At 38.9% G+C, this 19,271-nt stretch overlaps 1 protein-coding gene across 1 annotated transcript in view; it reads right to left on the bottom strand.

The window, feature by feature from the left end:
• The window catches only part of ctnnd2a (catenin (cadherin-associated protein), delta 2a), a 235,849-nt gene that overhangs the window by 42,164 nt on the left and 174,414 nt on the right, over positions 1–19,271 (bottom strand). Inside the window, exons 16-18 of the mRNA XM_040126585.1 lie at positions 17,342–17,528; positions 5,251–5,368; positions 2,270–2,452 (exon numbers count right to left, since the gene is read on the bottom strand). Coding sequence (XP_039982519.1) covers positions 2,270–2,452; positions 5,251–5,368; positions 17,342–17,528 — 488 coding nt within the window. The remainder of the gene's footprint in view (positions 1–2,269; positions 2,453–5,250; positions 5,369–17,341; positions 17,529–19,271) is intronic.

Here is a 19,271-nt window from a genome sequence, read left to right as displayed (position 1 = left end):
CATCAAGGGGCATGAACTCTCTCACAGCAGTGAGTACACAGCAGGGTACTTTCTGTTGGTTAGAGACATCCTACATACTAAATATGAATTTACAATGTTAATTTGTATATCATAAATTCTCTTAAGATTAAGTATATCAACTGTATATGTTTCAGTATCAGAAACAGTTTGCATCCTTTAAGTTTTATATTTTAAAAGATGAATTTAAAAGGTGAAGAGTTACTTGAAGAAAGAGAGAGACACACCTGTTGTCAGAGCAGGGATGTCCCTCTCTATCTTGAAGAAGACTCATCTCTTCCAAGAGTACTTCCTTTCCTAAAACCTCTAACACCCCAAGATGCCTAACTATTGCGCACTTTTGTTGCACTTCTTTAACTGAACTCCTTGCATTCTGTGTTTTGAATAGATCTAGCACTTAGCGCTCACTTCAAGGTCTCCTACTGTACTGAAGCTTTAGTGTTGTCCCTCACTTGTAAGTTGCTTTGGATAAAAGCATCTGCCAAATGAGTAAATGTAAATGAATCCCATACTGTCTTTTTAACTAATATGTCATTTTTTATATCCTGTACCTGCATGATTAAGAATCACACTAAACAATAAAAGCTGCTAGATCTTCAGTTTAATCTCTACATTTTGTGCTATGGAGAAACTGATCCACTAGTTGGGTTACACCTGTCCTGTTTGCCAATCCCAACAAAGTAAATAATACATTCAAATTCAAAATATCCGATCAGATAACTAGATACCAACATTGTAACCCATTTATCAACTGACAATACTAGATGCTCTGCCATCTTTAGCGTAGTTCTAGGGCAACAATTTGAAATGTTGCAGATTTCAGCTTTAAAAGACATTTTAAAAACACTTAAATTTAATACGAATTTCACTTGTGTTGCTTATAAAACTGTATTTCCAAGAGTTTCAATGAGACTGCTGAATATCTAACAAAGCTGAATTCCATAGATAGCAAGAAAACTTGTTGTGTGTGAGTGTGTGTGTTGTCCAATAGTCCATTAGGAGGGTTTAAGTTCATGGCCTTGCTGTCTGAGCCTTTAATGAATAATTAGGGAGACTACGTTACAGTCTAACTGTATGTCTCGCTATGCGTTTCTTTCTCTCTCCTGCCTGGTTTCTTCTCACATCGTTTCCCTGTCTCTTTCTGACCCAGTCTCTTGGCTCCTACCCTGCCTGTCTGTCTCTCACTAACTACTACCCCTTACTGTCATATTCGTGGCAAAGTGAATACCTCTGGGTTCTGTTTAGTTGCTATCTGTTTGCATTCAGCAATTTCTTACTGTATATTCCTCAGTCCATACTAAATAGAACAAATATACAGTTAAGGCAAAAATACACATGCCATATGCTATCTGATCTGAACCTGATGGGTTCTAACAAAGTAATGGGTTTCAGATCAGGTCTGACTCATTTTCTGGCTTGACCGGTGACAGGTTTGGTTATTTCCAAATGCAATTCAATAAGAATTTCTCTTTTCCTTTCTTTCGCTCTCTGACTGTGCCAATGATCTGTGTCCATCATCCATTTGTCTCATGTGTTGCAAATACATACACAATGCCCAGTGGAAAGCGGAAAAGAGATTATTAGAGTTTAGCTAGTGCATTGCATGAGTCTGGTGAACCAAAAATGTAGGCCCAGGTTCAGGTTTGGTTTAGGTCTCAATTATCAGTTCAGTCAAGTTGGGTTGGGCCATGCGTACATGGGTACGGGCTGTGTTCATATCTTAGTTTTGGGCCCATGGACAATTCTAACATACACACTCATAACCTAACCTAAGAGTTCTGCAGGCCAGTCAGGTGTGCTTTTGACATCATGAAAACATGGGTTTCTTCTGGGTGCTCCCGCTTCCCACACTCTAAAGACATTCAGGTAAGGCTAACTTGCAACTCTAAATTGCCAACAGGTGTCAGTGTGATGGTGAATGGTTGTTTGTCCCTATATAGTGGCCTTGTGATAGACTGGCGACCTGTCCAGCATGTACCCCGGCTCTTGGCCAGTGTCAGGTGGGATTGGCCCCCAGAGACCCTCAAAAAGGATATGCAGTATAGCTGAAGAATGTATGGATGGTATTCATCCATCCGGTAGAGTACCACAGACTTCAGGCATCTATGGCAATGGGTTATGTCCCAACACTGATTGTTTATGTTGGTTTTTCAAAAACAAAAACTACGTAACAGTTTTGCCCACTCCATCCATCCATCCATCCATCCATCCATCTCTGTTGTGTTCTTGCTCCCATCATCTCCTTCCTCACCTGGTCAGCTCCCTTCTTTTTCTTCTTCTTCTTGCCCCAGCAGCCAGGGCTCTCTCCATCGCGACCGTTGGTGTCACAAAGCAGGCTATCCAGCTCCTCCAACCCCCCCTGCTGGCCATGGGATGTCTCGGCAGCCAAGCGGTACGACAGGTTCCTCAGGATGCAAACACAGTTCTCTACAGTCTTGAGATAAAATGAGACCAGATAGATGAGATATGAAGTGAGGAAGGAGGAAGAGAGGGTGGGGAGAAGGAAGAGGAGATGAGAAAACAGAATAGGTGGGTGGGATATTTGTTTTTTAACCTATTTAATGAAACATCTCACCTGAAAACACAGCACAAACTCAAAGTCAAAGCCTGCTAATACAAACCGCCCACTCAAATGCTTTTAAACGATCAGCCTTCCACCCCCACCCACAAGCTAGACAGATGGCCAGAGTGAAAGACAAAGGGAGAGTCAGAGAGAGAAAGGGGAAAGAGGAGAGATAATCTCATAGGTAATATGCTTCTGTATTTTGTTAGCTCTGACTTTGAAATTAGATTAGAAGAAAGTCAGGTAAATGAGAAAAAATGACAAGCCCAATATATTGTATCACACCCCATTAAACACCAAGTTTATAAGCGAACCTGCCAGCCTGGGAACATATGAGTGTGTGTATGTGTCTGAATGAGAGGACACTAATTCTTACACTCCATGTTGTCTATTCTTAAGTGTGTACTTTCAGTGAGTGTGTGTACTTGGATCTGCATGTGTGTGCGTTTAGTATCAAGTGGAAATTAACAAAGACAAATCATCAATCTTCTCTCTGTCTGATCGTTGGTTTACACAAAAACAACTAAGGAGTATAATGGAGCAGCCTCAAGAGATGCAACAAACAAAACTATGTCTTACTCCAGTGAGCTGCAGTCATGTCTGAAATTCTATTCACATGCTGTAATAGAATGATGTAGGAGAAGTTCCATTTTATTTACAATTTACCGTGGCATTTTGTATTTCGATCTGTTATTTCACATTTATTCCGTACCCTATTTCTTCCGGCTGCATGGCTTAAGGATTAAAAAGGTTCTTGATTTTGGTCACAAAATGATTACATGGTATTTCTTGTCTACACAGAAAGGTCAGAGGTTACTGAGCAGCAGCCCCACAACTGGGAATGGATTCAGGGTCTTAAAACTGTATAACAATCTACAAAACCAACCAATAAAAGAAAACAGCAATTTCTGTTGCTGAAAGGTTTTGTCTGTATGTCTTTGTGAAGCTTTCCATAATGTGCTTTTAGAATCTGCTTGTGCATATCACTCTTCTGGGGCACTACACTACTAGATAAATTGACTTGCAGTAAGCTTCCCCCTGCAGTAGCAACCACAATTAATGCAAGCTGTTAAATATTTATATAATATAATCTATTAAATGTCAGCATTATATTGGTTGTGTATGTAAAATTATGTGCGTGGTCAATTAGATTTTGGACCATCATTTTAAATTACTGTATCAGGTAAGTTAATAGGCTCTTAGCTGTGTGCTATTACATACTGTCTCTAAAACTTCCTCACATTTGTGATTCCTTACAGAATAATAGGAGTAATCTGTAGATTGTGTTCAATGGGACAATGGGCTCTAAAACATAATTGTCATGTTACATATAGTGAATATTTCTCTGACCTTGTGCATTTCTCTCTGAATATATGAACATGAAAGGCAGAGAGGACAGAGCCTAGACGGTCTCGATGATACAAAAACAAATCGTGAAGAATTCCTGAGTGTGATCGTGAGGGGAATTTTTGTGAGAGCACTAATGGAGACAGAACTGATTACACAAGTATATGGGCACATGGGATGGCAGATAATCCATTATAATATTATTTGAAAAAGCTCAGCTTGTGTTTTTTAATCATTTCTGCTTTCTTGTTCTAGGAGACCAATGTTACATCTTTTTTTAAAATCATCTGCACAAGTATTATATACTACTACTGTATATTAATTATATATTGTTCACCCCTCGAGATTTATTTTCTAGTATTTTTAATGATAAACCAGATCAGTCTGCAAACTTAAAAGATGAGCAGACAGTGTGAGGAGGAGGTAGTCTGAGCAAAGCAGAGGAGCAAATACAGACTACAAAATGAGAATGTGCCTGATGTGCATCAGTACTGCAACTGTCACCACTTGCTGGTTCACCTGCCAATCAGTCTTTGTTACTGAGTTCTCCTCTGTTGACTGCAGTTAGATGGTTGAGAGGGGCGAGCAGTTAAATAGTGATTAAGGATTGCTATTTAGAAAGGCTGGGAGACAGGGAGACCTTGAGAAGTCAGCCATCCACAACAACACTGTTTATGTAGTATTGAGTGGCCCACATGTACTATATCATGAACACACATATACCCTCTACGCCAACACGAACATGTCTTCACAAAGGAAAACGCAAAGTGAACATAAACCCACTTAACATTGACCACTAGCAGAGCTAAACTGGCAGCAAAAAGTGCTGCAACACTTTAAATCTGAGAGTTTAATTTGCCCTAAATAAAACATGAGCTGAACTGAACTGAACACTTCTTCAAAACTCAAATTCTTCTTTCTTGTGGCTGCTGTTGGCATTGAAAGGAGGTTCAGCCATTGTTTTGTTTGTTTTTTGTCACCTACTGTGTACTGAGAACATTTTTGAGTTTGTCTGTGTCTACTAGAGATGGAATGAGACACTTTCCTCTCTTGCAGCTTGACTTCATGATTTAGTGAAAATACACATTTACTGTATGACAATCTTGCCTATTGTGGTTTTAATACAAAGCACAATGAATGGAGATTGAACGAGAAATAAGAGCATGAATTAATTTATGCAGATATAGTCATGCACATTACATAAACACAAGCTAAAATGTTTAAAGTCACACACAAACAGACACACACACACACACACACACACACACACACACACACACACACACACACACACACACACACACACACACACACACACACACCTTGCTGTCAATCTCCCTGCTGCCCAGAGATGTCTGGATGACGTAGAGCAGAGCATCTGTCAGGCCATCACACTCCCTCATCCTTCGTCTTGCCTCCTCACCTGCGGAGCTTACATTCCTGCATCACACATACACAAAGACTACTGGTTAGAGTGTGTGTGTGTGTTTGTAAGTATGCGTCTGTGTGTTTGCCGAACAGAAAGAGAAAACAAATGCGGAAAGAGGGAGAGTTGGTGAGGATGGAGGATAAGACAGGAAGACAGATGAAAGAAAAAAGGAAGCTTGTAACGAGAGATGTAGAGAGACAGATGCATAGAGAGAGAGCGAAAGAGAGAGCGAGCGAGAGAGAGAGAGTGAGAAACAGATACCGGGAACACTCGCAGCTCTCCCTAAACTAAACAATTGAAAAGGGAGCATTAAAATTCTGGAGACATCTTAATCTATGCCCCGAAGGCTTGTCTCACTTTAAAGCACATGACTTGAGTCAAAAAAAAATTAAAAATAAAATGAAAAGGAAAAAAAGCCGCCTTTAGTTAGGCAGCTGGTGCCTGAACTTCACAACCAACACTAACACCAACACTGCTTTGATAATTTGACAATATTTTTCCATTTATTATTAGCAGATTTGCCAATATGACGGAGGATCTAGGAAATAATGAATAGAATTTTAGTAAACTGGAGGTACAGGTGGGTGGTGTTTGGTTGGATTTGTTTGGGTTTCAACATGGAGCTTTCTATGATACAAATTCTATGATGAATTACATCAACAAAACTGCACAAGAAAGAATAGACAGGCACACCTGAATTTTTATGTAACTTAGAAAATGATATGATTAAAGGTCACTTAATCCATTGACCAGAGCATAACAATGATTATATTGCAGTGAGTGTCTCTACAGGGATACATTATGATTCAGTATACTTTATGTAAGTTCAGAACTAGGAGAAGATGTCATTTTAACATACGGTATACTTTGTGCTTCCTGGTGCTACGAAAACAAAATAACAAGCAGGTTGGAACACAAAACACAGGCAATTTCATACACAGCTTTCTTTCTGGAAGTTAATTTTCCAAAGACAGCTTCATAAATTCCCTCAGTCAATCTTCTATTCAAAAATAGCATTCAGTGAAATATAAAAGCAAGAAAGGTTTCTAAGTGAGTATAAAGCGTGTCTGTCTGTGCACCATGCTGTAGACATCCTTTAAGGAAACCAATGTTAGAGTAACAAACATTGTGTAGTATTTGTATGTGTCTGTCTATATGCAAATACCCACAACACAAATGTACACTTGCAATCTTCAGACCTAATTGTTACAACCATTCAATATATTTCCTCAGCATAGTCACAATCCGCAGAATCAATTCTTCTCAATTCAACTGAATAGTGACAATGGAAAGAGACAATAATGTCCTCTAAAATTGTTTTATTAAACAACACTGTCACTATTAGTGTAGTGATAGAGTGAGAATATATTGCTAAGGGGAGGTAGGTACACTTTAGCGGATGAGTGCACAGAGGTTTTAAGGTTATTAACTACATCCTCTGGTAGCCATGTTGAAGGGCTATAATTGTTGCCCATGAAAAGCTGATTGTGATTTTATAACTACATGGCTGTGTCTGTATTCATTTTTGTGTTACTTTTGACTGAGAAATTATCAGTTTATCACTGAGGGATCCAATCAGACATTGAGTTTAAATAATGTGAACTTGTAAGCTTACTAAACACTGCACCCACTCTTAAGAATGACTACTTTAATATTTTTTCCACAGAGCTGTTTCTTGTGATTAAGGAAGACCAGGCAATAACACTAAGCAAAGTTTGCAAATTTTGCAATGTCATCATACCATTCCATTATAGACTTTAGCTACAATACAGCTGTGTGAATATACATGGCTTTATGTTTTTTTATTTCTTTATATTATTGGCTAGTTGTTACACACTAAACCTTTTATTTGAGGAAAATGCTGCAGGGAACCTCCATTATAGTGTCTTACTGATGAGGGGATGTGGTGCACCCATATCCCCCTTATCAACTAGCAAAACAGAGAGCAAGAAATAAAAAGAATTATCAAGCCAATTATTGAAGTTTGGTTAACACAAGTTGAAACATCTTTCTTTAAAGGTGAAATGTCAAAAAAACATTTGAGACAGCCAATAGTGGTGTGAATGAGGAGATAATGTGATAGTATGAATGAAAAATTTCATCCATCGAATTGTACTCAACTCTCTGTCAAGGTGATATAAAACAACAGAAGAGTGAAAACACTTCAACTTGACTAATGTTTAAGCACAAAAGACATGACGTGGGCTAGTGAGAATGAAAGAGGGTGGATTATTTAATTCTTTAATTCTTTAACACTCAGCCTTGAATATGCTGACCTCTACTGAGATTTCCATCAAGTTTTTTATCTGATGCCTTATCATGGATCAGTTACCATTTGGCAAAATAGTATATATATATATATATATATAAACCCCCCCCCCCCATGGGTGGTGGTGGTGTGTCTTCCTCAAGCTCGGGTCCTCTACCAGAGGCCTGGGAGTTTGAGAGTTCTGCGCAGTATCTTAGCTGTTCCTAGGACTGCGCTCTTCTGGACAGAGACCTCAGATGTTGTACCCGGAATCTGCTAGAATCATTCTCCCAGTCACAGCCCCCTGTGCTCCAATTACCACAGGCACCACTGTTGCCTTTAGTCCTCACATCTTTTCTAGCACCTCTTTCAGCCCTTGGTATTTTTCGATTTTCTCTTTTCCTTCTTCTTGATGTTGCTGTCGCTTGGGATCACTACGTCTATCACTACTGCCTTCTTCTGTTGTTTGTCGATCAACATGATGTCCGGTTGGTTAGCCATCACCAGTTTGTCAGTCTGGATCTGGAAGTCCCACAGGATCTTGGCTTGGTCATTCTCAACCACCTTATGAGGTGTCTTCCATTGTGACCTTGGGACCGCCAACCCATACTCAGTGCAGATGTTCCTGTACACTATGCCAGCCACTTGGTTATGGCGTTCCATGTACGCTGTTCCTGCCTGCGTCTTACACCCTGCTACTATGTGCTGAACTGTCTCAGGAGCATCTTTGCACAGCCTGCACCTGGGGTCCTGTCTGGTGTGGTAGATCCCCGCTTCTAAAGATCTTGTACTGAGTGCCTGTTCTTGTGCTGCCATGATTAGTGCTTCTGTGCTGTCCTTCAGTCCAGCCTTTTCCAGCCACTGGTAGGATTTCTTGATATCAGCCACTTCTTCTATCTGTCGGTGGTACATGCCGTGTAGGTGTTGTCCCTCCATGATGGTTCCTCCTCCTCCTCTGCATCATCTGGTTTCTGCTGCCTGAGGTATTCACTTAGCAGTTCATCTTTGGGGGCCATCTTCCTGATGTATTCCTGAATGTTGGTTGTTTCGTCCTGGACAGTGGCTCTGATGCTCACCAGTCCTCGGCCTCCCTCGTTCCGCTTAGTGTACAGTCTCAGGATGAAACCCTCCATGCATTGTAAGGAGCTTTCTTGTCTTGATATCAGTGGCCTCTTTCTCCTTCTTTGGCCAGCTTATTATACCAGCGGGTTATCTGATGGTCTGATGGGCGTACATGTTGATGGCCCGTATCTTGTTCTTCCCATCCAGCCGACTTTTCAGGACCTGCCTTACTCTGTGTAGGTATTGGGTTGTGGCTGACTTCCTTGCGGCGTCCTCAAGGTTCCCATTTTCCTGCGGGATCCCAAGGTATTTGTAGCTGTCCTGAACATCTGCAATGCTGCCTTCTGGTAGTTCAACCCCCTCCGTTCTCATCATCTTCCCTCTCTTTGATACCATCCGACCACACTTATCTAGTCCGAATGACATTCCGATGTTGTTGCTTTAGATCCTGGTGGGGTGGATCAGTGAGTCGATGTCTCGCTCATTCCTGGCATACAGCTTGATGTCATCCATGTTGAGGAGGTGACTGATGGTTGTTCTGCTTCGGAACTGGTACCCGTAGCCACTCTTTGAGATGATCTGAACAGCAACTTGGTATATGCCGCACTTAATGGTAACTTGTGCAATTGGCTTTGAGTTGGCCTCCAGAGTTGTTTTCCACAGCCCCATTGAGTTCTTGATGAAGGCTCTTAGTGTCCTGTTGATGTTGTACATGTCCAAGCATTCCAGTATCCATGTGTGTGTCATAGGCCTTCTTGTAGTCAATCCAGGTGGTACACAGGTTGGTCTGCCTTATCTTGCAGTCTTGGGTCACTGCTCTATCGACCAGTAGCTGGTGTTGAGCACCCCTGGTATTACTACCAATTCCTTTCTGGGAATTAACATGTTTTTCACCAATTACTCTGTTAAAAATCACAAATCACAGGATTTGTGCAACATATACTGGAAAGATGTGAACATGAGTGAATCTCAGACAGATGGCTCTCTAATGTTGCTCATGGATCAAATGACCAGTGAGTGACTTTGTCTCAAACAGCTGGTGTGGTGGCTCTGCCCAGGTGTCTGACTGTGTGTGTGTGTGTGTGTGTGTGTGTGTGTGTGTGTGTGTGTGTGTGTGTGTGTGTGTGGGTGGGTGAGTGTGTGTGTATTTGTGTCTCTGTCATAGGTTATTTTTTGGGGGACAAAATTCAACCTAATTTAGTTAATTGGGGATGGACAGTTGTGGACAAAAGCTGTGTCCCCAATGGGGAAATAGCTGATTTTTGGGTCAGTGGTTAAGGTTAGAGTTAGGTTAAGGGTAAGGGTTCGGCAAATAGTGGTTATGGTTAAGGTTAGGGTAAGTCTCCAGGAAATAAATGCAAGTCTATGTAATTTCCAGAAAGTGTGTTGTGTGTGTGCTTGTTTTACTATTTGCAGGGTCCGAAAACCGGGACCCCAATATACATGTGGTAAATGGTAATTGGAATGCATTTATATAGCGCTTTTCTAGTCTTGTCGACCACTCAAAGCACATTACACTACTGCCGCATTCAACCATTCACACACACATTCATGTAGCACTGTTTTCTATACACACTGTGCTATCCTCACACAAACACTCACACACCGATGTGGGATCCAACAGCTTTGTGGAGACTAAAATGCTGAGGGTTGGGGATAAGCATTCAATTGTGATGGTTAGGGTTAAGGTAAGGGGCTAGGGAATGCATTATGTCGTAAAAGAGCAGGTAGCAGTTACCAGAAGGTCATCATCAGATGGCACACACATACATACAAACTTATTAATAGCAATGGAATAAATATGGAAACAAAATCATTTGTGACCTCACACTCCGTATCCTTGATTCATCTATTAACTCATCCGTGGGTGTCTGAAATGAAACAAACTGAAAGTGTTTATGAGTGTGTGATCCTGATAAGTACAGAAACACACAAACACATATAAACAGTACGTACAGTGTCAAGGCAGCAGGTAGCTTCTTTTTTTCTCTCTGGCTTGGCTGTAAACCAACAACCACCAAGGAAGTAAACAGCACCTGAACTGAGGATATGGAAACCCCTCTACAGGAGAGCTGTGTTTGGCCTGATAACACTGTATGTGTGAATAGGGAGGGAATCTTAATGCCCAATAGATAATATATGTGTCCATCAGCATCATTAGCTGCTTGGCTCATATTTAAAATATGCACACATGAAAACACACACATACATGAAAATACACACATTCACACACTAACACACACCTGAAATTGAACCACCTGATGCCCTGACACCAGTTCATTGCCCTTAACATACACAACTCCCCCATGTCCGCTGTGAATTCTTAAATTCACTCAGTTTAATACCTTTGCTTTTCAATGGCCACAAATGTGTGTTTGCTCACATATGCACATACACACATGTACACACACAAACAAATACACATTGACACACAAGGGTACTTAAAGGCACATAACATTCTCATGTATTACACAGACACACAGGCACACACAGCGAAGGAGTAATGAGAGGTCATAGGTCTGAAATTGACCTGAGATGCACTGGGACCTGAACATTGTGGCCTTGTGTCATTTTAACCTCTAAGAACAGATAGTGAGATAGAAAACAACCCTGGAGAGCAGCAGAAACACCTTCACTACTGAGTGTCTCAGCTCCCTTCTTTGAGATCCTGTTAGTCTCTCCTTCTCAATGTTCACCTCTCTGTTCTCATCTTTCCAACTTTTACCATCTTTTCCTCTGCTCTGCTGTCCTCCTTCTCCTTTACCAGCTTTTACAATTTGATTTCTAACTTCACAGTATGTAGTCACCATTAGGTGTGCAGTCTTATTAGGCACAACATTAAATTCATTACTTTTAAATAATCACAAAATATAGTTTCAATTAACCCCTATTGGTATTTGCCCATGAAGTTGATAAGATAGATTGTTATTTCAAGAGTTTTAAGATATCTTAGACTCTTCAGACTCTTAGACTCTTTTGTACCGTGGTTTCACCACCACAGTAAAAAAGGAGGTAAAAGGGAATTTAGTGTATGTATGCAAGGAATTTAAAAATGAGATTTGAAAAACTCAACAGCAAACTTTTTCCAGTCTGCATCTATAGATAGCAAAAGGGGTTAGATGTAAAAAATGTTCTTGTGTCATGATTTAAACACGATGAACGCTAAGACATTGTCAAAGATGAGCCCAATACTTAATACTGTACTGCGTAGGCATGGCGTAAACCGTAGACATGCATGACATGTAATGAAAAACCATTTCAGTTCTTTTGGCCTTTGTTTATTTTAGAGTTTTACAAATTACCTAGGCAATTTAACATACAAAACTCATTAACTCTGATGCATTGCCTCTTCTACCTGCAAATCAGAATAAATTTCATATTACACAGAGGAATAACTTCATAATCACTACTAGCCATATTCTGTACACTTGAAAGTACTCAGTTATCCACGCCCATAATTGTTCTTAAGCATTTACTGAAAATTCAATTTAAACAAAGATAAGTGGTAATAACCTATGCTGGACCATGCTCTCAATTTCTATCCACACACAGGTGGACAAATTTGTTATAGTTAACAATATAATGCAATCCAAATGCAAATGCAATAATGCAAAACAGCCTAAAAATACAAGCGTTGAATCAGCACTGCTCTGACTCTGACTCAACCCAGAGAAAAAAAAACAAAAAAACCATTATAAAACCCCCAGTGTAATATTTATTGCAAATGCAACACTATTAGTGGACTGAATTAGATTTGCACAGGTGTTTGTGATATTGAGTAATTATGTATAATCATCTTGTCCTGTACCCAAGGCGCCCATGGCAGTTCCTGCTCTGTTCCATTAAGAATGCTGACAACAAAAGCCACAGAGATTTATGACAAAAAACACTACACCGAATTTTACCTTTCAAATGCTTATTTATGCTACACTGTCACTATTTGCACCCAGGGAATAAACCTGGCACAGACAGCTGTAGTTCAATTTTTGAATAGAACTCAAAGGTGGTGTAGGTGGAGTACAACAACAGTGCAGCAAAGATACAGAAATTTATAAGAGCTATGGTGCTATCATGTTGAGGATATTTTACTGGTGAAATATAAAACACAAAAGAAGTCCCAATCTTGGATTGGTATCTTCCCACTGACAAATGTACATTTGACTCTTCAGCCAGCAGACAGAGAGGTTTTGCTGAAAACCATTAATAACTAGAATTATGCAAATATCCAGCAAGTTAATATTTATAATTACGTGTTTTGGATATTTGGAAAAGCCACAATTATTCAAGTTAGTATTCATATTTAAAGTGATCAAAAATGGAACAATGACTAGAGCGATTGGATAATTTGCTTTGGTATGTGAATTGCATAACACATGCAAATGCACAAAATGTAACACCTTACACATTATTATCTGAATATGTACAAAAACCTGTTTGTAACATCTTCTGAATGGCTTTTAATGTAGACTTATTTACACACTTAGTTAAATTCACATGGGAATTTTTCTGTGAATCCTATTGGAAAATGTGTTTTAAAATATGTGCTAGGAATGGCAGGATGAGTTTGAAAAAACTCAGGACCTCACACTCTGATTTGGAAATCTTTTGAGTCAGCAAATAATTAGGCAGTCTACCACTACACCTAGTCCGTGCCATTGATTTCTTCATCAGTGACATGTCAGCTTAGCACAATGATTTGCTTATCTATAATAACATTAGTTTTCTTAGTTTAAGATACTTCTGTGAACTCAATGTTCTTTTTTAGCAAATGATATTCAGCTGCATTTCTCATGCTCTTTTGGGCTCTGAACAAAGTTTTGGTTGAATAAAATAAGCTAAGAGAAAATTCCTTGTACAAGGGGGCTTGGACTATTTATCTTAACAATGTTACGGCCAGCTCACTGCACATGTGAACTATCATTATCAAACTTGCATGCCATTAAAACTAGCAGGTTCCCTGCACTTGGTTACTGAAAGCATGTACAGTGTAGCTTTAGGAAAATGTGTAGTTGTGTTAATTAGGAGAGATAGTATGGGCACACTGGTTATAATTTTGTTAAATTAAAAATTAGTAGCCCAGCCAGCGAAGTTGGCTAACCTTTTCCCTAAGATAAGTTTGCTTGTTTTGGAGTACTAAACATGCTATACATGTTAAAGCACACACAACTTAATTGCCATACACATTTGAGTCTGGTCAATTTTGAGTTAATCCATGTGAGTGAAATGTAGTCTATTTGCGACATCTACTGGTTAATAAAATGCACAGTATAAAATGTAGAAGATTGGTTTTGGGCTTGAATAAAGTCTGTTGGGCAGTAGCCAGCTGTCTGGTCTTTAGGTTGTGTTGAATGCCAAGAGGTTCCAAATATTCTTTTTGCAAATTTATTGCCTGTAAATGGTAGTGCACAACTTATTACAAATACTTACTGTATAAGTACTGTATATCACAATCTAATACAACACTACCACTAAGGCCTACAAAATTACAGAATAAAATCAACACCTTTCAGACACAGTCCTGTTGAAACTGAACATTATAAGGCTAGGATTTTTTGAGAGCTGTTGTACAGGATTCTATTGTATTCTATTGTGTATCTTTTTTTTTTTTTTCTGGATTATCGGGGTTACAGATATTATTGGGGTTTGTGTTACCAAACATTAAGTTAAGATCTTAGCAATGATTGACTCATATTGCAAAAGTTAGATTGCATTGGTTTTTTTAATGTTGTTGCATCTTCATCTTCATGTAATTAAATTAATAACATCAGACCAGACAACCTCTCTGCAAAGCTGCATTCTTAATCACGCAATCAGCCATTTTGTGCCTTATTTTCATTTTAATTTTCTTCTTTTAGCCTAAAATCAGTTGAAATTTTATTTGAAAGCAGTTTGCTGAAGGTTGACTGAAATGATCATTCTTGGTCTTGACTAAAAGACCACTAGTCTGATGACTACAAAAGACTAAAATGTGTGACTAAAAAGTGTATTTGTTGACTAAAACTAGCCTAAAATGTTAATGGTTTTCTCGGACTAACTAAAAATTGACCAAAAATAAAAAGGATAGGGTTGACTAAAAATGACGATGATGAGTTTTGCTCTCAGGACTAAAACTAAGACTAAATCTGAAAATATCAGAACAAATCAACACTAAGAAAAATAATTTGAATGCAAATGGTAAAACTGACCTGTTGAATAGCCCTGGTGTACAAATACAAGTAAATGCAAGTTTTTATATTGTATAGCTAACGCGTTCAAAACTGCAGGGGGGCTATTTAGACTTCTAAATAATCCTAGTCAGCAAACACGCAAAAATACTTGCAAACAGGCAGGAGCAGTTTGATGGCTATGCAGTGCAGACTTTATTCCATAAGCTGACATTTCAGCACTAGTGTGCCTTCTTCAGAGCTTGAAGAGCAAAACAAATCAAAGCATTTATAAAGTTTCCAGTGCAACCAGAAGTACGAGACAGTCTTTGTCAAAAGGACATAATTAAAAAATTACAAAAATTCGATATACAATATATAACAACACAGCTCATATATACTTCAGCCAAATACACACTTAGTTACCAGTTTATTGGGTACACCTAGATAAAACTAATGCAGTCTAATACAATTGTGTGGCAATAAATCCTACCTACATGAAGGTTATAATGTTCAGTTTTTGTTGAATCTGTTTTACAGAGTTGAATCAACTGTATGACCATTTTGGAGGCTTTAGTTTGAAGTGCTGTTTGAACTGTGTTGTGGTATACTGACAGGTGTTTCTACAAAATGTCAGTTCATGGAATAAAGTCTGCACTGCATAACCATCAAATGTCTCCTGCCTCTTTGCAAGTATTTTTGCTTGATCTCCTGGGATTTTCATGCACAACGGTCTCTAGATTTTATTGGAATGGTGCAAAAACCAAAAAACATCCAGTCAGCAGCAGTTCTACTGATGGGAAAATCTTGTTGATGAAAGACGTCAGAAGAGAATGTTCAGAGCTCACAGAAAGGCCTATGGTAAACCCCAGATAACCCCTCTTTACAACTGTGTGAGCAGAAAAGCATCTCAGAATACACAACTCATCAATTATGAGGCTGATGGGCTACAACAGCAGAAGAGATTGTTGGGTTCCACTTATATCAGCCAAGAACAGAAATCTGAGGCTGCAGTGGGCACAGGCTCACCAAAACTGGACAGTGGCAGACAGGAAAACCTGGTCTGATGAATCTCAGTTTCCGCTGAGGTAAGCAGATGGTAAGGTTAGAATTTGGCATCCACAGCATTAATCCATGGACCCAACGTCCCTTTTGTCAACAGTCCAGGCTGGTAGTGGTGGTTTAATGGTGTGGGGAAGCTTATCTGAATATTGCTGCTGACCATGTGCGTCCTGTTAACACAATTTACCCATCTTCTAAAGGCAACTTCCAGGACGATAATGTACCATGTCACAAAGCAAAAGTAGTCTTAAACTGGATTCTAAATTAGTTCAGTGTACTTCAACTGCCTCTTTTTTCACAGCATGAATGTGTCGCTGACAAGCAGAAATTATGTGATACAATCCTGTCAACACGAACCAGAATCTCAAAGCAATGTTTCCAACATCTTGTGGAATTCACGCCACAAAGAATTGAGGGTATTTTCACAGTAAAGGAAGTCCCTACTTAGCATTAGTATGGTGTTTGCAATAAAATGCTCAGTAAGGGTATTACGTGTATGTATATCTTCTTGGTTGTGAAGGCATGGATTCTCTGCACCGTGCTGATTTGACTGTTACACACACATACATGAACACACATGCAATGCTATGTCTGCAGATTGGAAATGACAATCTTTATTTTGAAATAACTCTTTTACTTTTTTGTATTGGCATGGCATTAGGACTTTTTGTTTTTGGTGTTAGTGTAAGTTGTACTAAGCACAGGTACAGTGATACAAGGCACTGTTTAGGAAATGTATCCTTTTTATGGGATAAATCCAATTTATTTGTATTGTTTATTAGTGATGACTTCTCCAACTTCTGATAATCAAATAAACATCATGATCTAAGTCTTCCTTCATTTTTTCAAGCTTTAACAACTAAGGAAACACGTTTTATCAGCACAATGCACCAAAAAGAAAGTATTGACACACAATGTAGCCGTCAATTGGGGCAGTTGTTGCTATGGTTACCAGCGCACATTTCGTTAGAGAGAGACCAAGAGTGAATTAGTGAGAGGGAGAAAGAGGAACAACTGGGCACAGAGAATTGTTTATGGTTTCTGTATATATGCATCTATAAACACAAAGTGGAGAATATTCAACAGACAAGATTCATTGTCATGCACAATAAAATAGACTCATTATGGTAAATCTCAGTAGGTAATATTTGAATTGTACTTTTGCACACAAACACACACACACATACACACAAACACACACAGCAAACATGCACTGTGGAGTTTTTTAAAACCATGTTGAATTAATTGTACCCTACTATACATTTTATGTCTGCAAGAAATTAACATCATGACAATTTGATCTATATACTGTATTTCCGAAACACATACAGTATGTGTATATGGCATGTTGTTGTTTTCTTATAAATGAGTGTGAGATTAGGGAAGAGAGAGAGGAAGAAAAAAGTTCATATGCCTTGACAGGATTTCCCATTATAGTAGGCTTATGCATGTCTGCATGTTACTTTTACCTGAGACAGCCTGTAGCATTGCGTAGCACCTGGGAGGTATGGGGGTGGAGCTTGCGGTCATCATGGTGATTGGGGGAGGAGTCCCAGTTAGAGTGGGGTATGATGACGCTATTGGTCAGAACGGCCAGGGCATCCTGGATGATTGGCATCTTTAGAGCATCACATGATGACAGATTCCATAGCACACCTGCACACACAAAGAAACGCACATAAAGAAAGTAGCTTATTTTTGCATTATTCTTTAAATAATAATATAAGAATACTGTAGAGATAACAAAGTAATAAGGTAATTAATAGCAAATTTATTTGTATGTGTCTGCTAATTGCAATTATGAAAAATAATTAATGATATAAATATAATCCAGATTGTTGATTTCCCTTTTGGCAATAGAAGAAATCAAACATTGTCTAAGTAGTAGTCATAAAGTATTAAACCCATCTTTGTGTTTTCTGGCAGAATCTATGGATGTGATGTCCAGTATAACTACTAAGCACATACAACTCATAACACAACTACAAAAAGACTTCATATTCATATAAACTAAATATCTTGCAACCAACTCACAATTTGTGCTCTGTAACATTTTAAATATCATGGCCACAATGCCAATGATATAGGTACTATAAACCACAATTCTGCCTTATTTCAGGACCATAGATATATGAAAGAATGTAAACAATATAATCATTATGCTAATTATTTGATAAGTATGTGTTCTTCACTTAATATCAGTTAAATACATTTAGCTGAATTAAACTATAGAGAAGATGTCTCTCTTTACAAAGTTTCCTACAGTGCACAGCTTGATTCATGCCTTTTTAACAATTTTCTATTTATGCTCCTGTCAAATCTGTGTTCTCTGAGCAGAGCTATGTGAAGACAGCACTCTTTTCCACTTTGCTTTTTCACCTCTTCATTCCCAGTCAATATCAACTTTACACGTCATTTATAATTACACAGTTTGTGGAATTTTAAAGCAAATAGCAAATCCATTAACCTCTCAGAGATTTCACAGGAAATTCTTTTGCTTGTATTTTCTGAGGTCAGTTCAGTTTAAGCATGTCCTTCTGATTGGTTCAAAGAAATTAAAACAACCCCAAACTTTTCTTAACCTACTACATAAGGACGCTGAGCTCAGCCAGACCTTTATACTGCACTGGCACATCACAATGAAGTGTGGAGGTAATTCAGTACTGTCAATGCAGGTTGAAGATGACTCCTCATTTGTATTCCTTTTGAGAAAGCCACTTACTCTTTTATTCTGGAATCCACCTGATACTTGTCATATCTGAGGAAATTAATTAGTGTGTTCTACACACTGTGTGGTGTAGAACATGGACGCACATACAGTACAGTACACATACTGTACTGTATGTGTGTCCATGTTCATCATTTATCTCACACTGTGTGGTGTAGAACATGGACACACATACAGTACAGTATGTGTACTGTATATTTGCACACACATACACACACATTTTCCTTCTTCTTGTCAGATGGAAAGATGGAATATCAGATGCCTCTTCAAAGACAGATGACAGCACTAGCCTTGTTGGTCAGTTGTGACACACACGCACATGCAAACCACACATTCACGCACCTGTATACACACACAGATATCCGCACAGACACAGGCTTCATCAGCATTCTCACATTCAAAATATGTTAATTAGTCCCTGCTGCTTGCACTTGTCATCACTACTGACAGAACAATAAACACAAAAACAGAAACAGTAACAAAACAAGACACAAATGTGTGAAACAGAGGGTGACAGAAATGCAAGACACAAAAACAGAAAACTAATCAGAGCCGAAAAAAGCTGGAGGAGCTCAGTGAGGGTTTAGCAAGACAGGAACAGTTTGAGACAATAGAGGAGATGTGCAACAGGGTTTAATATGACAAACTATAAAAATCTGTGATGTTGAAGG

The sequence above is a fragment of the Xiphias gladius genome, chromosome 5 (assembly GCF_016859285.1).
Source record: "Xiphias gladius isolate SHS-SW01 ecotype Sanya breed wild chromosome 5, ASM1685928v1, whole genome shotgun sequence".
In the NCBI taxonomy this organism is placed as follows: Eukaryota; Metazoa; Chordata; class Actinopteri; order Istiophoriformes; family Xiphiidae; genus Xiphias; species Xiphias gladius.
The sequence above is the reverse complement of the archived record's forward strand: the minus strand, read 5'-3'. Positions and strand labels throughout refer to the sequence as shown.